Source organism: Xenopus tropicalis, chromosome 8 (assembly GCF_000004195.4).
Source record: "Xenopus tropicalis strain Nigerian chromosome 8, UCB_Xtro_10.0, whole genome shotgun sequence".
Lineage (NCBI taxonomy): Eukaryota > Metazoa > Chordata > Amphibia > Anura > Pipidae > Xenopus > Xenopus tropicalis.
The window spans coordinates 106,764,116-106,786,600 of record NC_030684.2 but is presented as its reverse complement, the minus strand read 5'-3'; the positions used below and the strand labels follow the sequence as shown (position 1 = coordinate 106,786,600).

The window sequence follows — 22,485 nt, the reverse complement described above, 5'->3', positions numbered from 1 at the left end:
GGTACCAAATATGAAGGCTAGAGCAATTATAACTCAGGCCCTTAGTTATGACAGCATCTTAAAACATTGCTCAGGTTAAAACAGAAAACTGACTTGTACTATAACACACATTGTAATTTCTCTGCCGTTATAAAAATGTCTGCATAGACTAGTAAGATCTTGCCCATGCCTGTCCCGTGTGGATATGTCATGTCATGGACACACTGAGGTGAAACCTTGGAAGCCAGTGAGATGTTTCAGGGCGAAATGTGTTTTTTTGCCGAAATCTACTTCATGTGCACAGTGACAGGCCTTCATACGTGTCACTACACACAGGATGGGTGCAAAAGAGATCAGTCTTTTCTCTCCACCAGAGAAATCGTGATGTGTGTCATAGGCCTAACTTTGAAATCACTGAGCATTTCTAATGTATATTGGAAATTTGCTTTCATTACAATTGAATTACATCTTTTTTTTATTAGGTACATTTTTGTTTTCATGTTTATATTACATTTATAGCAACTTTGTACTAATTTAAATTGGATCTGGGCCAGGGATAAGTGCCTGCTTTATGGATACAACAATACTTTATTTATGAGGGGCATATGAGGAGAAGCAACATAGTCATCCTTGCAATCTGGGAGTCCGCCTGTGGGGCCAAATCAGAATGAACTGCACAGGAATTTGACAGGGAATGGCCAGCTTAAAGTGCTTTTATTTTTAAAATCATTTACAACCATATGTATTATGTTGTGAAGTTTTTACAATTATGGTACACTCATGCCTTATAAATGCTTACTTCACATGTTTTTGGTTTTTAAACCCAGGCAAGCAATGTAAATTTTACGATCACAGATTGTGGGGATTTTTTTTTTACGCTCCTCACCTTGTTTGAGTGACCATGGCTGCTCCCCACTCATGAACACCCAGGAATTTATTGGCATATTAGGAACATTTAGCTTAAAGAGCATAATTATTTTATGTACATTTGTAGCTGGTGTTGGCACAACAAAAAAACAAAACTGTAAGTGCCGCCACTTTTTACACCTTTTTTTACACCACTTTTTAAACAAAAATTTGGCAAATAGAAATTTTAAACTGAATTTCTCTCACTTAACTTCAATGGGTTAATATACTGTAGGTCTAGTGTTACATAAAATAAAGGCCTTATTTTTTGGTTAAGACTAGGGTAAAGTAAACAACTGAACATGAACTTTTACTACAGTTTTGGATGCCTTGTGTCCAATCAGTTTTGAACTATTTTTTTTCATTTAGAAAGTATTTTACCATTAGCTTCTTTGTTAGATGCTTGATTAGAACTGGTTAGTGTATGTTGTACAAACCAGGTCTGATGCTTTGTTGAATGTAGAATTTTTTTTTTCTATATTTGCTATACAGTGTAGTGTAATTATTGATGCCTAGACTGTTGCTAGTAAATTTTCTTATTTCTTGGTTTTGAATTTCAGATTATTACTAAAGGGTGTGAAACAAATGAAATGACTCTCAGAAGAAATGGCTTGGGACAACTTGGCTTCCATGTGAATTATGAAGGAATCGTTGCAGAGGTGGAACCTTATGGCTATGCTTGGCAGGCTGGATTAAGACAAGGAAGTAGACTGGTGGAGATCTGCAAAGTTGCTGTTGCTACACTGAGTCATGAGCAAATGATTGATCTACTCAGAACATCAGTGACTGTGAAAGTTGTTATCATCCCACCACATGAAGATGGAATTCCTCGCAGGTATTTAAAGATTTATATATGTATCAAGTTTTATGGAAATACTGGCTGAGGATCTTGTATCTTGAATGCTTGTGGTTTTTTTTAATAGTAAGTTTTCTCAATATTCATTATTGTGTATAAGGGCTATGACACACAGGGAGATTAGTTGTTTCCTCTGAAGGCAACTTCCACGACTTTGCCCAATCGATGTGCCGCGTATGCCACCCCACTGGCAATTTACATTCCAGCCGGTGGGATGGCATTTCGGGGAGATTAGTCGCCCGCGCCAAGAGAGATTTGTCGTGCGGCAACTAATATCCCAGTGGTCACAGCCCTAAAAGGTTCAGAATTGCTTGGTGGATCGCCGATCGGCCAGGTTAGAAAATTTTGATCGGGCGCCATAGAAGGCACCTGACCACAATCTGCCGTCAGGGCTGAATCGGCAGAAGGAGGTAGAAATCCTATTGTTTCTACCTCCTTATCTGCTGTTTCAGCCCTGAGCGGTGTGTGGCGGATTTGACGATGTTCGGTCGCACGAAACATTGTCAGATCGCCACGTGTGTGGCCACCTTTAGGGTCGCACTCCTCTGCCTGCTTTTTCCATATTGTGTGCCAGTCCACTCCCGACACACAGTAGAATTAAAGGAAGGTACCTTTTTTAGTTCTTAGGGCACAAAGTAGCAACATTTCAAGCCTCAACAAGTCTTTTTATTAGGCATTGTAGACTGTTACATGGTTACATAGTTAAATTGGATTAAAAAAAGACCAAAGTCCTCCAAGTTCAACCCCTCCAAGCGAACCCAAACTTACTCACTCCATATTTCCAAATACAAACAGAGCTAATTAAAAAGAGCCCACCTTTCCCCCTTACCAAAAGCCGGGCAGAGACTGTGATGTCACAAGCTGAAGTAATGATGTTTTAGGGGCGGGGCTATGATGTAGCGTTCGGTCAATCTTACCATCAGTATAGCAAAGTCTTGCTTAGTTTTCCCAATTTGGAAAATTGGGCAGGTAGTTTTGACCCAGACAGTCCACACAGGTATTTGCAGGCAACTGCAAGCCATAATTTTTTTCTTTGCATTGTAATATGGTTCTGTTTCTAATTGATTTGGAGGTTTCAGATCATGCAATCATTCAAACTTGTCAGCAATGGAAGATAATAGTGGTGATTTGTGGTTTTTTTTTTGTTTGTTTGTTTTTGCTATGGATTGAACTTTATCAACGTAACAGTATATAAACAGTATATAAACCATCCAGGCCATTTTCCTTACTACTAAAGTGATACCGACATGTTCCTATAACTGAACCATGTCAGTATTACTAGTAATGAAGAGCCACAATCTCTGACCTCAACAAAATTGCCCTTAGGTTGCCTTTGGGGTGCCATCACCCTAAAACCATCCCAGACCATGGTACTTACAACTCCTGGCACTTTGACTAGGCTGAAGGCAGTTCTGTAACTCATGTTGGGCAGAGTGCGGCATTATCCTTCTATATGCTTGAGCATTTTTGTACTCTAACCTCTTTAAGGATCACATTGGCTCCTTGTGAGCCTTACCACACATATACATTGATATATTTGTTATTTAGACTTCTTCAGACTTAATTTAAAACTATAAAGGTGTGATTTGACTTGTCAAACCCAGCTGACTCAAGCTAACCAGGTTAGATTTTCTAATGGGAGAATTAAAAAATGTAATTGTTCTTTGGGAGTTTTTGGTGGTACATTAAATTGAGTTAAAAAAAACATACAGATTGGTAACATGTTGAGGAAAATTTTTATTTGGGAACTTTAGTGGTGCTGGGAGAAACGACGGACTATCTATGATTGTATGAATAACTGGATAATGTTGTTCTTTTAGGGGTTGCACAGAAACCTATCGCATGCCAACAGTAGAGTATAAGGTGAATGAAATGATCTCCTATGAACTGAAATTTCCATTCAGAAACAACAACAAATGGCAGAGGAATGCAGCAAAGGGAGAAAATGCACAGTTGCGTCAAGTTCCCTCGCAGTTGCAGAGTCCAGTTTCTTCACGAGTGTCATCTGTAAAAGGAGATGGCAAAATGCAAACACAAGAGCGTACAGCAAATATTCCACGCAGCATCTCCAGTGATGGGCGTCCTTTGGAGAATAAGAGGTATAATGCTATGACCCTTAAAGCAGTATTCAGATAGATTTCAGCTGTAATTAAATAGGATGACTTGAGACTTTTGTATTTGACCCATTCTGCAAGGTTAGGTAGGATTTTTTTTTCTTTAAGACCTTATACTAATTTATTTATAGTGCTATAGATAAGAAATTGAACAAAAATGTCATCCCTGTTGAACACTAAGAAATCCATTTTATTTGGCCACAGTAAAGACAAGTGTTGGTGCATGACAGACATTTATTAGAAAAATATACCATAAAGCTGTAGTTCACCTTCATCTCAACTTTTAGTATAAGGAGGTCTACATTTAAATTTAAAAAAAAAAAAAAAAAACAAGTTTGGGGGAGGGGCAACACAAGCATGAAAAAAGTTTCTAGGGGGCACCTAATAAGGACTGTAATTAGTTATTTGGTAGCCCAATGCAGACTGGCAGACACAAGGGGGCACATTTACTAATCCACGAACGGACCGAAAGCGTCCAAATGCGGTTTTTTGTAATGATCGGTATTTTTGCAACTTTTTCGTCACCATCGCGACTTTTTCGTATGTCCCGCGATTTTCTTGACGCCGTTACGACTTTATCGTGTATTTTCCATGACTTTTTTGTCGCCGCCGCGAAAAAATCGGATTGGTTTTTCCGCCGTTTACAATTGCTCAATACGAAAAAATTGCGATGGCGATGAAAAAGTTGCGTAAAATACAATAAAGTTGTGACGGCGACAAAAAAATCGTCGCAAAATTTTCGTTTCCAATCCAATTTTTTCCCATTCGGGATTCGGATTCGTGGATTAGTAAATGTGCCCCAAGGTCTTTATGCAACCAAAACTTGTCTCCAACTCTCCAATTCAAAACGAGTGCCTGCTTTGAGACCACTGGGAGCAACATTAAAGGGGTTGGTGAGCAACATGTTGCTCACGGGCCACTGGTTGAAAAATTTGTTCTGTTTCCGAGAGAATTGGCAATTGGTTTTAATTTTTTATTTTATTATTATTATTGTTATTATTTTAGCGATTTAACATATCTGCCCAGGATTTTTTCAATATTTAGGGGCCTTTAAAGACTACCCTTTTTTTAGAATTCCAGTTTCAATTTTCAAAAACATATTGTAAGACTTTTAATATTTGTCTCTATAATGTACTTTATTATTATTATTATTATAAACATTTATTTATAAAGCGCCAACATATTCCGCAGCGCTGTACAATAGGTGGGTTACAAACATTGGACATACAGAGTAACATATAAAGCAATCAATAACCGAAACAAGAGGTGATGAGAGCCCTGCCCAAAATAGCTTACAATCTACTTGTACTGTGTAATATCTTAATCATACTATCCTGATAGTATGGCTGGAAAAAAAACACCCCATGTGGCAGTAGCATAAAAAGTTTTGTCAACCATGGACATCTATAAATGTCTGCAGAGGTTATCAGTCTACCCTGAAGTTGAATTAACCATAACTCTAAATGGGCAACTTGCTGCTATTAGAATGCATCAGCTTTTATGTGGTGCACAACCCATACAAAATCTGCCTTTGTATGTGGCTCTCCTAGTGTGTTTGTGAAAATGTAAAACAGAGCGTCTATGCAGTCATATAGTTGGGTATGTGTGAACACAAGTAGGAAAAGACATTAGGACCTTCAGTTGAAATGCAGTGAATTTTAGTTTCCTTCAGCTATTGGGGAGGGGGGCAGTCAGTGCACCCAGCAGTATACTTATATACAAAGAGAATATAATGGTGGGTATACCTCCCAGTGTTTACTAACTGTCTATCCAAAGATGAGCTCCTTGATAGTAGGGAATTCAACATAATTTGTATGGTATTTATAGAAACACCTTCTGATTTTTCCAAACAGGCTTTCTCCAGGTTCAGAGATCTACGTCACAGTTTCCTCTGTTGCTATTAACCGACCTCAGCCGTGCCGCAACTCTCCCAGTAACCTTTCCTCATCTAGTGACACAGGGTCTGCAAGTGGCTCTCACCGTAGACAAAAATCAATGCCTGAAGGGTAAGTATATTTTTAATTTCTTGTAACTTTGTGAAATTTGAAGAGAAAATGTTCAATATTTATGAGTTATCTTTAGTTTCCCCTTTAAAGGGTAGGTCACCTTAAAATTAAAAGTACTTAATCCTACAATCTGAATGTTAGTTTTATATCGTTGCATTTAAGAGCAGTGGTACACAGGGAGATTAGTTGCCCTGCGACTCCGAAAACAATTTTGGGCGACTGCGGGACATTGCAGCAAAGTGTATGCCATCCCACTGGCGATTTACATTCTAGCCGGTGGAATGGCATTGCGTGGAGATAAGTCGCATGCGACAATGAAGATTTGTCGCAGGGCGACTAATCTCCCTGTGTACCACTGCCCTAAACCTACATTCGATATCCGAACATTCATCCGAAGAAGACTAAAATCTGAACATGTGAGGCAACCTTCAAACTTTTAAGTATTTGTGGGCTCTTTAAACTATTTAGCAGATGTCACTTCCTCTAGCATGGACTTTATGGGTAGACAAGCAAGAGTACATACCCTTTTTACCCATGGAGCACTCATTCTTTTAGCTTATTAGCTGTATCATTGAAGTTTGGGATCTTCTAAATATTATAGGCAGCCTATATATATGGTGCTTGAAAGTTTGTGAACCTTTTAAAATTTAAAACATCTGATTTTCAAACAAGTCCTAAAAGTAGATGAAGAAAACCTAGTTAATGTTCACTGTCTTTGAGAAGCGCTATAAAACTCAATACACACCCTCAGCCCAGCCCAAAATGGATGTAGACATGTGACATATACTTTACCTGCTCCTTTATTAAGAACAATATATTTTGTACAGGCCAATAAACCCATTGCGAGACTTTGAGCAATTGCAGGGGAGGAGGAGCATTTTTATTTGTTTAGAACAAAGCAGAGGAGAGGCATAAGCAAGAAATGATATCGCTAGTAATATAATATCCTTTTATTGGCTTCTTCATTGTAATCAGGTATTTTCTAGGTACATAATATGGTGACGGGTGAATGCATTTCCTGCTTGCATAGAGATGAATGTTTTCTTTTTGTCACGTAACATTATCTGCAAAAAAAAGTTTTTTTAATCCTATTAAAGTATCAAACAATAATTGTGGACATCGTGTATCTCGCATAACTATGGAGCTGAGTCATTCTGAGCTAACTTGTGTAGAATGGCACAATTTTTTTTTTTGGACTATTAGGCTTGCTGTAAGCATATTTCAAGGCAAACGAGTAGTAGACTGACCCCTGACACCTCCAAGCCAGCTGATGGATGTGGACATGCATTAGTATTTATAAAGCAGGCCCCCACACATAGCTGTATTCCTCACCATGTCTGTCCATCGCATCTCTGCTGAGGCAAATAACATAGAAGCTCAGAGGTGTTGCTGTTTTTATCCTTTGACCCTTAATGAGATTTTCCAAAGCTGGCCATGTGAAGATCCTCTTGTTTGGTCAGGCCGCCAAACAAGTTTTATTTATATGACCGTGATCACAACAAAGGTATGCAGTTTTGGGGCAAGGGCCACATCAACGTGCAGATGCAGCCCTTGATCCAATGCCAAAATCATATCTGCTCCCATAGACTCCATTTTAATCAGATAATTCACATTTTTAAAAATGATTTACTTTTTCTCTCTAATAATAAAACAGTACCTGGTACTGTACTTTATCCCAACTAAGATATAATTAATCCTTATTGGAGCCAGAACAACCATATCGAGTTTAATTACTGTTTAAATAATTTTATTAGCAGACTTAAGGTAGAAGATCCTAATTACGGAAAGACCCCTTATCCGGAAAACCCCATGTCCCGAGCATTCTGGATAATGGGCCCCATACCTATACTGTATTATACTTTTTTTGCCTCTGGTAAAGATTTGCCTAGATAAAAACATGATTGCTGTTTTTAGAGCATGTGAGAAACTGAGTGATTTATAGAGCTGTGTTTCCTTTAGGGCTCTGGCACACGGGGAGATTAGTCGCCCGCGACAAAACTCCCTGTTCGCGGGCGACTAATCTCCACGGATTGCCATCCCACTGGCGAAAATGTAAATCGCTGGTGGGATGGCATACGTGGCGGCACGATTTCAAATCACGCAAGTTGCCTCGAGAGGAAACTTGCACGATTTCAGTGAAATCGCGCCGCCGCGTATGCCAGCCTACCGGCGATTTACATTTTTGCCGGTGGGATGGCATTTGGGGGAGATTAGTCGTCCGAGACACAGGAGATTTGTCGCAGGCGACTAATCTCCCCGTATGCCAGAGCCCTTAGTCTAATGAGACACTAACCAAGGTGTCAAAACTCTATCCCTAGCCAGGTGTCGGCAGAAAATGTTTATCTCTTCATAATCCCTTGTTTACAGCTGCAGACAACAGACCCATTTGTTGATGTCAGTGAAGAAGCATAGCATTCATTAACCAGAATATGTGGGTTGTTGTTTTTTTTTTTTACTTCACTATAGAATGACTAAAGCATGTTGTTTCTAATGCAGTTAAATTTTTTAGTTACATTATTATTATAAGTGTAAAATGAGAAGTTTACAATAATATTATGTGTAATTATAATGATGTTCAGTCTTAACTAACTAACTTTTTTTTTTCTCCTGTCCTTGCCTCCTCGAATCAGGTTTGGAGTTGGTCGTAGATCACCTGCTTCACTTGATCGACAAAGCACTCAAACTGATACAGCAAGCAGCGGCAAGTCAACTCCTAGTTGGCAGAGAAGTGAGGATGGAGTTCCTGAACAAATCGGTAAGTGCAACAAAGGATGGGGGAAGAAATGAACATAAAAATTGAGAGGCAATGCACATAAATGTATCCCCTCCATAATTACCTAGGAACAAATGAACTTATATAATAGACCTGTTTTTTTGCCCTGCGCTCAAAGGTTACCTAAGACCAACATGAAATACAGTGGTTCAGATTCACACATGGCATTCTTAGCCTGCGTATAAATGCAGGCCAAGAAACAGTTGAACTGATCACGTTTCTCTGCACTAAAAGGCACTACATCTGCCTGGGTGCAGACAACCGGAGTGGATTTCACTGTGAAAACGCAAGAGAATGCTTTTTTTTTTTTTTTGAGCAGACATGAGAGCATGTAGAGACAAGTGGATCGACGATTCATTATGCTGAGAAGCAGCCACGTGTGGCTCTAGCTTTATCAAATAGCAGCCAGCCAGGAATTTGCTTTAAATGTTCTAGTTCAGTGTTGAGTAATACATTTTTGAATACATTTTTTTTTACTGCATTAGGGTACCTTTAAGTAGTAAAGGAAACCTACATTACCACCTCTGGCTTAACCCAACACTCTATGCAACAAGTTCTGTCCAACTTTAGTGCCAAGAACAAGGTATTAGATATCACAAACTGTGGGGACCTTGTGCAGTCCCTGTAGCTTTAAAATGCATTGAAGGACTTTGTTTAGATCACAAAACAACCAGAAGTTTTTTTTTTTTTTTTTTTTTTAAAAAAGAAAAATGGAGATACATTTTAAAAAGTCTTAGAGGGGTGTTTCAGCATTGTAATTGTGTATTGGATTGTGTATATGTAAAGGGGAAACAATATAATAAATGTTAAAATGATCCCTGTAAAAGCATTCCATGACACAAGATGATTTGTTTTAGCTCTCCCCTTATTTTTACAATGTGCTGTTAAAGTCCTGCCTTCAGCCTTGGAAGGTTTTTACTGATTTTTAAAATAGTCTTCCCATTTCAGTCAAGGCCAATGGTATTTCCAAGCTACCTCCTGCCCCTGGTAAAGTGCCACCCAAGGCAAGGTTTTCACCTTTCTTCACAGCAAAAAGGCACATATTCCAGGCGTTTTTAGCAAAAGCGATTCCATGGCCAATACAATCTCCCAGCATCTACCAGGGTGTAGGTTGCTTGAAGTGAAAGCATTGGTAGCTTGTATTTTACCTAGTGCATAATAAAACTGCTGCTAGGTTTATTTCATCATAATGAAATAGGCAATTAGATCATAAGGCTCACTGGGGCAGGGACAGATGTGAATCACAGAACATTCTCTCAAAAGATGTGTGATACGTGGCCTCAATTACAACAAATTTAAAAAAGATTTACATTTTAGTAGGCGCAGCTTCCATGGAAAAAAACACTTCAAGCATTGCTAAGAGAGGCTGAAAAGTAGCTTATTAAAGCATAAGGAAATGTATTATCACTGTGGGCTGTAACCTGTGTTGCTCTCTGATATGGCACAAAAGAAAGAAGTTGTGTGAGTGATGGTGTGTTTGGGGGCGGGGCAATTCTCTAACAGGACATTGCCGAAGCGAGACATAATGCAGTAAGCTGCTCTACTTTTAAACCATATCAGAAATTGAGACACGTTAGTAAGTGATGAGCTAGGGGAGGCACGTGGTACCTCTGTTCGAAAACATAAGCTGCACTAGGGTTTGTACGCATGCTTGTTCCTGTTAAAATCGGAATGTGTCACTATCCCTTAAACTTTAAGAAGTTAGATGTATTCCATCAAATCCAGAGTTGCTTAGTAACACAATACAATACACTGCCTTGGCCCTTTCTCAATTCAGAAGCCATCTGTTCCATGCACATTCAAACATGGCAACCCTGCAATTAAACTGCTCCGTAATTTCTTATGGGGACAGAATGTGTTTTTCTGTCGCAGATGTTTGGATTCAGTTGAGCTAGTAACAGTAGGAGCAAGATGTATTTTTGTACCCCCCCACCCAACCCCCCTTTAAAACCTAATGTAAATGTCATGTAGGAGTGGTGGGATTGAATTAGATATTTTAATCATTCAGCGGTTTAAGCTATATAAGTGTAAAACCACTTATAATAATAATAATAATAATAAGCACTAATATATATGTGTTTGTGTGTAGATAAAGCGGTCAGCTTAGTGTTAAGTTACGTAACACTAAGGGGCAGATTTATCAAAATGTGAGTTTAGAGCTTAATAAAAATAAAATTTCACCCATGTTCTATTCATTCCTATGGGATTTTTAGAAAGGTAATTATCAATGGGTGAAAGTTAGAACTCACCATTTGATAAATACGCTTCTAAAAATCCTATAGGAATGAATAGAATGTGGGCGAATTTTTATGTATGAAGCTCTAAACTCACATTTTGATAAATCTGCCCCTAAGTGTTACCTAACGTAGGGTAAAAAATATGTTTTGCTCTTCGCTAACTGTCCAGTATCTGTTGTTGTGGTCTCAGACGAATGCAACAAGCAATGAAGAAGAATTTTCTGCAAAAGTATTAACAATTACAACTCACCATTCATGGCTATTTATTTGGATGAAAGAGGGATCATTTACTACGTGTTTTCGTGGCACTGGAATTTACAAGAGTTTTCTGTAGTTTAAGGGAATAATGTAAATTTCTGCCGTTAAACTGTACAAGTAAAAGTCCTGTGATGGACATACAAGGTGCTTCTGTATGAAAATGTTTTTAATAGTAACCATTAGGAAATAAAAACATTTTCCTTAGGGATCAGATTTTGCTTTTGATCTGCTGAACAGGAAGGCAATCCAACCAAGTCATTAGCAAAAAGAGTTGGGCCTTTCCCTTCTGTGAGGAGCTCTTGTTCCTAAAAACACATACACTGCAACATGGCCATGTTAGACTTTAACACAGAAACTGGTTGTACTATTGTGTTGAATTTATAGCCTGCACTGCCCAATTCCTCTATTATTTTTTTTTGTTGTTTTGCTGAAAAACCAGATTTGAGATGCTAATTTGGCCCTTTCAGATGTGGTCGGCGATCAGGTTGGTTTGTAAATCATATTGGGCAAATACCATACTGATGTAGGGCTGGGCGATATACCGTTTAATACCGAATACCGGTGTTTTTTTTTTTTAAAACTATATTCATTTTTCAGATACCGCAATACCGGGGTGTCCGGGTACTCACTCGTGCGGGCCGGTCTCGCACGCCTTCTTGCGTGCGCGCGTCCCGGTGTCTGTGGGACGTTGCGCACGCGCGTCCAGGTGCGCGTGCGTCAAGGCGAACGTACATGTCAAAGCATGCACGTCCGCGACGCGCTGACGGCGCCGGTTCTGCGCATGCGTGGGGGGTATTTAAAGCTATCAAACGCCTTCTCCTGTGCTATGTTGTCTGCGGCCTTGCCTGGGAAACTAAGCCTGCCTGATTTACCTTACAACTTTCTGTTGCTGATCCTTCGCTTGCCTGACTCTGATTTTCAATACTGCAGTAATTATTCTCTAATTTATTAGGAAATGGGGTTAACACCTAATCATGCATGAAAAAAAAAAATACCGTCAAATACCGTGACACAGATATAATTTTGAAAAATACTGTGATATAAATTTTTGGTCATACCGCCCAGCTCTATACTGATGCATTGATGCAGTTAGGTTTGGATGGGAGTGTCCCCTGAAATTCAAATCAGCAGCCACAAGTGCCAGAGACTCATCAACAATCTTAGACACCTACAGTGAATATAAGATACAACACTGCCAGAAAAGCAACAAATTAAAAAGGATCAGCTAGTGATATTCTAAGAAATAAATAATATTTTTGACATTTTAATATCCTTTCTCTCTTCTCATAAGCCAGGGATCCCCAACCTTGTTTACCCATTAGCCACATTCACGTGTAAAAATGGTTGGGGAGCAACGCAAACATAAAAAAATGTATATGGGGTAATCAAATAAGGGCTGTGATTGGTTATTTGGTAGCACCTATGTAGAATGGCAGGATGCTCTGTTTGGCAGTGCACATGGTCTTGTGCCTCCAAGTCAGAAACCTGCTTTGAGGCCACTAGGTGCAATATCTAAGGGGTTGGTGAGCAACATGTTGCCCCTGAGCCACTGGTTGGAGATCAAGCTATAAACTAAACACTGTCACTATAGAAGAGGAATTGTGGAGAACCACCCTAACCACATATTGGGTCAGGCTAAGCATATCTAGATGTGGCCTCTGTGACTTAATGCAATATTCCATTTACTATTTAACTTTGTGTTGTTAGTAATTGCGATTAAGTGGGAAAATTACTGTGCAGGATTTTTTTCTGCCGCCCAAGAAAGGGAACATAAGGGGCTAAACTGAAGATTGACATGGATTGGAGTTATAAAGGGATTGTTCTAGATTCAGTACTACTCTGCAGGATGTTTTTAAAATGTTGAAACTCTTGTGTTTGTATTGCAGAACCAACTTGTCATCTCCCTGCTGTATCTAAAATACATCCATCATACAGAGACAGCCCAACAGGAAGACTCATTCGACAGGACCCTGTTCTTCATCTCTCTCCCCACAAGCAGGGACAGGTACTGTAATATTTCTTGTGTTGTTACATTTACTTCAGAAACCAAAACAGCTGCAAGTTACTACTGGGAATCCCCTGGGAACTTGCTGATTTCTGTTTATGGATTAAATCCAGTACTTTTAACAAGCAAATATTAAGAATGAGTGACCTGTAGTAACTTCAGCCGTTACAGTAGTTCAGCTGCCAGTGTTGAGAATTGTAGTTTTGCAGCACCTATTAGAAATGTGTTTATCTTGTGTGCATTGAACTGCATTGGAAACTCTTTGTGAGTCGTTGGTTGATACAATAAAATGCTTGGAAATGTATCTGCTGCTGTAAGATGGTTACAATTGCAGTAGAAATGTTTGAGCTTCTATCCATTTACTGGATATAGGCCCTCTTGTGCATGTTACTGAGCTGCATTAAACAGAATGGAATCTGTGTCATGGAATACAGTTATTCTTTCTAACATCTGTTGCTTAATTTAAAGCATCAGTTATTTTTCCATTAAAAAGTAGCTAATTTCATTATTCGGTATTGAAAACGCATCCAGTTTCAACCTATAGTGTGGCTTTCAGAGAACACAATGAAGTGATTCATTCGTTTAAATAGTCCTTTAAGGGAAAATACTAAGCTTCCTTTTATCGCTTTTTCATTTTCATTAAAAACAACCACAAATGCTGTGTTATTTAGGGGAAACAAAATGCCCTTGTTAGTCTTGTGTGCAGTTAGATTCATGTCAGGCCTAGGTTTGTGTTACTGACTCCTAACGTAATGTTTGTGAAAGCATCAGCACCTGACCAGCTTCCTATCACAGGAGCCATATTTTATGTGTTTGTTGTTAATAATTATTGACTAGAAATAAGTTTCCAATTTCAGACCTTTCTTATCAATTCTTCCTCCAGTCAGTGGCTGGCAGCCTGTCACTTAAAGGAACAGTAACACCAAAAAATGAAAGAGCTTTCAAGTAATAAAAATACAATACACTGTTGACCTGCACTGGTAAAACTGGTGTGTTTGCTACAGTAACACTACTATAATTTATATAATCAGCTGCTGTGTAGCCACGGGGGCAGCCATTCAAGCTGGAAAAAAGGAGAAAAGGCACAGGTTATATAGCAGATAACAGAGAAGTTCTGTAGAATACAATAGTGTTTTATCTGTTATCTGCTATGTGCCTGTGCCTTTTCTCCTTTGAATGGCTGCCTCCATGGCTACACAGCAGCTTATTTATATAAATTATAGTAGACTTTCTGAAGTAAACACACAACTTTTACCAGTGCAGGGCAGCAGCACATTATATTTTAGTTTTGGTGTTACTGTTTCTTTAACTCATGGAACACATAGGCAACAGATTTTAGATAGTGGTCCATTTCTTCCTATTTCAGTGAATTATTGCTGGATATGTAATGCAGATTGACACTTTTTCTTTCTTAAAAGATGCATTTTACAAGTAAGCTATTTGTTGTTCCACATGGATTCAGATCTAGCATGTTTTCTTGCAAGTTCATTTTTACCTTAATAACAGCTTATTTGAGAAGCTGGGAGGGAACCAATTTTGTTCAGCCTCTGAATGGAGACCTTACAGTGTTTAATGGCACTTGTACTTTTTCTGTACATGCAGTGATGGAAGTAGCACTAACAAGAACTGTGTGACTTTGACATGTTTGTCTTTGTGTTAGAGAAGACCTAACAATGCATTACATTAACTGTAGTTTTCCACATACAAGTGTGATGAACTATAATTAGGGATCTAGGATTTAAAAAAAAAAAAAAAAAAAAAAAATGATTGTAGCATTATGTCCTTTTCTGACATTGCCTAATGTGATGTTTAACTTCTGTGTATTTGTCAATGCAAACAAAGGCAACTTTTTGAATTAAAGAACAAAGACTCTCATGGCCATTGATTCCATATATTCAGTTAAACTTTTGCTCCTCATCATCAGCAGACATTCATTCTTCTTTAAAAAAAAATAAATAAATCTTTATTAAAATCATTATTTTTTTAAGCATACCAAGCGAATGGGTTATTTCTTCTGTCTTTCCTCCCAGACGGATAGCCATTACTCTAGCCATTCCAGCACAAATACTCTTTCCAGTAACGCCTCAAGTGCACACAGTGATGAGAAATGGTACGACAGCGGAGAACGGTTAGATTCTGACATGAACAGTTATACCTACATTCAAGGCACATCTGCTGACAGCGGAATAGACACCACCTTATATGGCACCAACCACGTTAACGCTGCCTCTCACGGCAACTCTTCAACATCTCCCCGCTCTGGTCCGCCAAAGGAAAAAGTGGCCCCTCTGTGGCATAGTGTCAGTGATGTGGGATTAATCACTGACAGGACTTGTGACAGAGACTCTCATGTATTAGATGTTAAGCGGGAGTCCCCTGTGGCTATGGACAGTCACTCAAAGAGTCAGATTGGCTCCAAACCCTTAACAAGAGAGAACAGTGCCTACAGCCTCAGTGATGCAGCCTCTCACACAAGGTATGCAGCTATTTGTATGGAAAAGTGTTGGTGTTGCATTGTCTTTTTGTGGTGTGTCCAATAATGGTGGTGGTTTAACACAAACTAGTCTTTTGCTTCGGTGTGAATATAAATATTGGTAATGGGATAATACATCTCTTTGCTTTCTTCCCTTCCTCCCCTTGGTTTCCCCTACTAGTTTCAGGTGATAAATCACCACCCTAAAGAATTGCAAAGTTTTCAGTAGTGCAGTGTCCAAGGTAAAAGCGCTACTAATAGGGAATTTTGGGGTTGGGGGTTATTTATAAGGCTGTTTAAAAATCAGAGCGGCAAAGATTCTTATACTTGAAACCTTGAAGCATATTCAAAAATAATTTTCTCATGAATAAGTAAATGTGTTCTGACACTGATATATTGCTAGGGATGCCTAAATTGGACAGTCTATCATAGACAAGTATTTAATGATAATACAGCAATAAAATGCTGTCTGCTTATCGAGCAATATTTGAGGCTGAAAAGTTTCTCATTCAAGTGATGTTTAAAGAAAATTTTAATAGGTTTTGGGTTTTTTTTTTTTTTTTTTTATTTAAAAAAAAAAAAAGTTTGTTGTCCGTTCTGTCAAATTTGTCTCTGTTGTTGTGTAAGTCTAAAAGGGAAAAAAGACTTAGATTATATAAAAAAAATTGTTTTTAATGGTTTGTATTGCTGGCAGCAGCCGGTAGTGGAGCCAATATTTAAACCAGTTGTGCTGCTGGCATGTCAGAAATAGCCAGTTAATTAAGAAGCCATTTCTGCTGGCTTCTGCACATTTTCCCACTGATCATTTTGCAAGCCATAGTAACTAAGGATACACAAGATCAATCCCTCTAAAGTTGCCCTAGTGAATCCTCCACAAAAGATTTGATCAAATATTGAACCAAAAAAATGAACCCCAACTTGCAGATAAAAAAAAGAAGTAAAATAAAAACATTTATCATCCGTTTTCACATGACAGGATTAATTTTGGCTGAATCCATATCCACAAAAAGGGTTGGGACTTCCAAACCAAATCCTGGATTCGGCACATACCTTAATAAGTAACCTTAAAGGAGATTTCCTTTATATTTTGTTCTTCGTTGGATTGTGTACAGTCCTGCTATACCATTTTTTTGTCTGTCTATATGTTAAAAAAAAAATTAGGTCCATAAATTGCTAGCAGGTGCCACTACGCATTTTTTTTTAAAGGTAACTGAACCCAGACTTTAAACAAGTGAAATTTCCCTTTGAATATGTTTTTCAAAGGGTTACTAAACAACCATTAAGAATAGCTTTCTCTCTGTCCTTTTCCCTTAGCACCATGAGTTCTCGGCACTCAGCGAGTCCTGTTGTTTTCACTAGTGCCAGAAGTTCCCCCAAGGAAGAGTCCCATTCTTCTACTTCCCCACAACTTGCACCTTCTTTCTCCTCCTCTTCCTCCTCCTCCTCTGGTCCTAGAACTTTCTACCCTCGCCAGGGTGCTACCAGCAAGTACCTGATTGGATGGAAAAAACCTGAAGGGACAATAAACTCTGTGGGCTTTATGGATTCAAGAAAGTAAGAGCCCTTTTGCTTTTGTTACAAACCATAGATGGGACTGTAGTTTTCAGTATTAAATTGTCTACGTCTGTAGCAGAACAGTATCTTTTGCTAGCAAATAGCATCCCATCACTAATCTTGCCATGCGCACAACTTAACCCTTTCACGCTATTTTGCATGAATCAAACCTAATTTGCTATCTAAAGAATGTAGCTGATAAAGTGCTAAAATAATTTTCAAATAGGTTAGTTGCGGAAATGCTCTCCAATAAAAAAAAAAAAAAAAAAAAACTTCTACCAGGTTTCTTCCGTTAACAGGTATTCACGCATCGGTGTGATATCTATAACAAAGAAAAATTCTTTCCTGTGCTTTAGCCTTTCTCAGATTCTTCACTCTTGATTCAATGTTCAGATTATTTCAGCTTGCATGAGTTTTTGACTTCTGTCCTTTTCCATTAAAGACGCCACCAGATTGATTGTAATGACATGCCCCCAACAAGGCTCCGGGCATCAATCAGAGACCTACAGGCATCCCCAAAAAGGGTGTCTACAGTGCAGGAGGAACTTAAGAAACTCATTGATCTAGACATCCCAATAAGTGGATCCGAGAATGCATTAAAGGTATGCTATAAGTTAGACACTAACATATACGCAGGATGTGTGAATAATTTGCTGTTGAAAGACTTACTCTAAAAGATTAGTTTTGTTCCACTTTGCTGAGTTGCTTTATTTATCTTTATCCTTAGGCTAAATTCAATGACTGGATAAAGATTGATTTATAAGCAACTTAAAATATCTTTAAAAAAAGAACTGGTTTGAGCTTGAACCTTCTTTTATCACAACACATTCCTTTTTGAGAATCCAGTGTCCATATACCAATCCTAAACACTATGACCAGGTGCATGCTTAGTTATAAACTCATCTTTGAGATATGCATCTCTTTTAAAAGAGAACTAAAGCTTAACTAAGGAAGAAGGGCAGAAATGTTGTGAATTATGTTTATGGCTTCTATGCCAACCCAGGCAATCACAGCCCTTTAGCAGGGAAGATCTGTGCCCCCAAAGATGCCCCAGTAGCTCCCCATCTTCTTTTCTGCTGATTCCCTGCACATGCTTTGTGCTGCTGTCAGTTACTGAGCTTAGGCACCCACTCACAATATACTGTGTATATATAGAATATAAATGTCACAATACAAGACTGTAAATAATACAGATAATTACCGTATATACTCGAGTATGAGCCGATCCGAATATAAGCCGAGGTACCAAATTTTACCTAAGAAAACTGGAAAAACGTATTGACTCGAGTATAAGCCTAGGTGCAAACATATGTCCAGGGGTGGGCGGTGGCCGAGTACAACGAGTACAAAAGTTTAGTTATTCATTCAAGCTTCGGTATTGTGACTTTCCTTGGGCCAGGTTGGAGCTGCAGAGTGCCATTGAGTCCTATAGGAGGCTTCCAAAATCATGCACTGAAGGTTCAAAGTCAAAGTTTTTTGCGCTGTTAGGATCGTTCTGATACTAAAGTATAGTAACTTTCGCGCAATTAACGCACATCCGTAATTATCGTATTTACTCCGAATTTTTGCCATTTGTAAAAATATCCAGAATTCGGACTTTGATAAATTTGCCCCCAAGTGTTAGCAATTCTATATGTGTGTTTTTAGCAATGTTATTAAAGGAGAAGGAAAGTCATTTTGGCATTTTACTGCCAATAGATTTGCCACATTAGTGCCACCTAGAAGGCTATATTTATTATGCAGAAAGCTTTACCATACCTGAGTAAAGAGCCCTAGAAGCTTTCTCTGTTTGTTTAAAATTGCAGCTGCCATTTTAGCTTGGTCTTCATAGCTTCCTGCTCAGATCACACATTCCTAAGGGTGGGCGGAGTGAGTTTTACGATTTCTTATGGGAGAGGGGAGCAGGAGAGGGGAGAGAGGAGGGAACTGCACAGACTCTGGCCCCTGGAATGAAGGATTTTTCTGAGACAGGAAGTTAGGTACCCTAAGAACATGTTTACAAAAAAGGAGACAAGAAGACCCTGTGTTTCTTTTGAAAGAGGACTGTATGGCTGTATCAGACCTTTCTGATAAAGCTTACTTGGTTTTAACCTTGCCTTCTTCTTTAAATTTGATTGGCATTTCAGGAAAAATCACAATACCGCTTTATATAAACATATATGTAAATTTATGCAGGATCAAGCGCAATGTTCTAACTACAAACACTATAAATTCAACTACAAGTGTCTGTAGTGTGCTTCAGGCCCAATGTCAGAGGGTCTTACATGGGCATACTTAGGCAAACATACTTGATACTGCCTGAATATGGCCTCATAGTATTTCTAAGCTGCAGCTAATAGGATGAAATTATTTATTGATTTTATTCAAATAGACATATAAATTAGGTTAGGCCATTGGTATGTAACAATATTTACCCTGTTCTACATAGATTGTACTCTGTTTGTCATAGTTGTTTTTGTTTTGGAACATGTTTTGCTTTTATTAATTTCCCTTAATCATTGCAACATAGTATGCTTCAATATAACAAAGATTGTAGAGTTGTGGTTGTCAGATTTGTTGCTTCAAGTACCCCTGCAGGACCAGCTTTTGTTCAGGGCCCTCTGAGCTCTTAACTTGTTTAAAGATTCAGTAAAACAAATGGTATATCATTCAATTAGACATAGTTCCTAAGTGTATAGGACAGCAAATATGTGTTTGGGGTGAACACTGCTCCTACCCTAGGCCTTCAGAGAGCAAATAACTCTGTTTGGACTTTAGACTGAACTTCCACTTCATATTTGTTTGGTCCACCCCTTGAGGCAAGCGCCACAGTTTTAGTGTAGAGGGGCACTGCCACAGTCCTCGGGTAGCGTGAGATGGTGAAGCATTTCAGGATCTTTTGACAGAAGAATAGGAGGCTGTCGGAGAATGTAGATTTGTAAATGTTATCCAATGATTACCTCTGGGTGGGGGGAGATTAGGGATGCACCGAATCCAGGATTCAGATTCAGGCAAATTCACTAAATTGTGCAAAACTATAAGTTCCATGCAGGATGCTGCCGCTTTGCAGAGCGATTTGACAAAATTAGATTACTGGGCAGCAAACTGGAAAATGAGGTTCAATGTTGATAAGTGCAAAGTTATGCACTTTGGTAGAAATAATATAAACGCAAACTATCTACTGAATGGTAGTGTGTTGGGGGTATCCTTAATGGAGAAGGATCTAGGGGTTTTTGTTGATAACAAGTTGTCTAATTCCAGGCAGTGTCATTCTGTGGCTACTAAAGCAAATAAAGTGCTGTCTTGTATAAAAAAGGGCATTGACTCAAGGGATGAGAACATAATTTTGCCCCTTTATAGGTCCCTGGTAAGGCCTCACCTTGAGTATGCAGTGCAGTTTTGGGCTCCAGTCCTTAAGAAGGATATTAATGAGCTGGAGAGAGTGCAGAGACGTGCAACTAAACTGGTTAAGGGGATGGAAGATTTAAACTATGAGGTGAGACTGTCGAGGTTGGGGTTGTTTTCTCTGGAAAAGAGGCGCTTGCGAGGGGACATGATTACTCTGTACAAGTACATTAGAGGGGATTATAGGAAGTTGGGGGATGTTCTTTTTTTCCCATAAAAACAATCAACGCACCAGAGGTCACCCCTTTAGATTAGAGGAACGGAGCTTCCATTTGAAGCAGCGTAGGTGGTTTTTCACGGTGAGGGCAGTGAGGTTATGGAATGCCCTTCCTAGTGATGTGGTAATGGCAGATTCTGTTAATGCCTTTAAGAGGGGCCTGGATGAGTTCTTGATCAATCAGAATATCCAAGGCTATTGTGATACTAATATCTACAGTTAGTACTAGTGGTTGTATTTATAGTTTATGTATGTGAGTATAGATTGGTAGGTGTGGGTTAGGTGTGCTGGGTTTACTTGGATGGGTTGAACTTGATGGACACAGGTCTTTTTTCAACCCTATGTAACTATGTAACTATGTAACATGCCTGGCTGAACCAAATCTGAATCCTTAAAACCACGTGACTTTTTGTCACACAAACATGGAAGAAAAAAAAAATTTTCGCTGCCCTTTCTCTTTAGCCCTTCCATAACCTTATTTGCATGTGCAAATTTAGATTTAGTTCGGTATTTAGCTGAATCTTTTACAAAGGATTCAGGGATCAGAGGTTTAAACTGTTCATGGTGTCTGAGAATAGGAGCTAGGAATGCTGCTTTAATAGTTTATACCAGTGACAACATTTTAACACCTTTTTTTTCATAGCGAGATTTGGTCACACGATTCAAGAGAAAAACAAAACAGTCAATTAAAACCGAACCTATTGATTTTCTGTACTCTTCCGGGACACGGGACACAGCTGCCCTCTGGTCACATAACACATGTACATTTTGCTTGTATTAGGAGCATGATGTACTGTTTAAAAATCAAAACCTTTGCAGCCCAAAGCACTTCAGAATATACAGAATATCTTATCTGGGGGCAAGCTCTGTTTCCATGACAACAGTGCCCTAGACTCCTTCCCCATGTGCTGATAAAGCCAAAAAAAGTCTTGGAAAATTATAATAGGTTATGTCAGCATGTCAAGATTCTGTTTCTGTATTGGCACAGGGGCTACTTATTTATTCTTATCATAATTTCTACCCTTTATAGAACTGTCTGCATAGTATGGCTTTATGGGTCCCTTTTTGTCAGCTTATATTTTCAAGAACTGCACAGATGTGAACAGTGTGTAGTTGTACACATTATGCTTATTAATAAAAGGTTCTGTGGGCTGTAAATATTAAATCAAAATAGCCACTTTTATGCAAATACTCACTCCTAAGGAATACATTTGACTTGGGTAAATAAATGAAAATTAGCAAATATCTAAAAAATACAAGCATTTGTGTTAAATGGAAAAATATGATCAGCCTGAATGGTGGGCTACATACTCCAAAAGCTTTATAACCCTTAAAGAAAATGGGAATATGCCAGAGGGTCCAAATCGAATGCTACCAGGTCAGAAACAAAATTGTTTTTATCATAAAAAGCATTTTAACAATCTAAATATATTGTATACATTGGTTTCAGAGATTGTAAGTTTTTCTGTCTGGGATTCTATTCCAAAACTGTATCGAAACTGAAAGAAGTATTTTATGTCTGCCTTTCTTTTTGTTATCCATCCATACAGGCTAAAAATAGTAGATAAATGTAAAAACAAAAGCTATTTAGAAGGCTCCAACTCCCTCTGCAATATGAGTGAATTTGATTAGTGATTTTTTTATTTGTATGGCTATAGAATTTATATTGGCAGCAATAACGTGTTTTTTATTAGCAACATGACAGTGAAGGATGTCTTCCCTA

The 22,485-nt window shown here is 38.6% G+C and overlaps 1 protein-coding gene across 3 annotated transcripts in view; it reads left to right on the top strand.

Annotated features, from left to right (window-relative positions):
- The window catches only part of sipa1l1 (signal induced proliferation associated 1 like 1), a 131,865-nt gene that overhangs the window by 97,667 nt on the left and 11,713 nt on the right, over nt 1-22,485 (top strand). For 2 of the 3 annotated variants that reach the window (XM_004917249.4, XM_002936883.5), the window contains 8 exons: nt 1,446-1,720; nt 3,562-3,840; nt 5,709-5,861; nt 8,492-8,616; nt 13,016-13,134; nt 15,165-15,610; nt 16,922-17,161; nt 17,604-17,763. In XM_004917249.4, coding sequence (XP_004917306.1) covers nt 1,446-1,720; nt 3,562-3,840; nt 5,709-5,861; nt 8,492-8,616; nt 13,016-13,134; nt 15,165-15,610; nt 16,922-17,161; nt 17,604-17,763 — 1,797 coding nt within the window. The remainder of the gene's footprint in view (nt 1-1,445; nt 1,721-3,561; nt 3,841-5,708; nt 5,862-8,491; nt 8,617-13,015; nt 13,135-15,164; nt 15,611-16,921; nt 17,162-17,603; nt 17,764-22,485) is intronic. The other variant, XM_004917250.4, reaches the window with a different exon arrangement.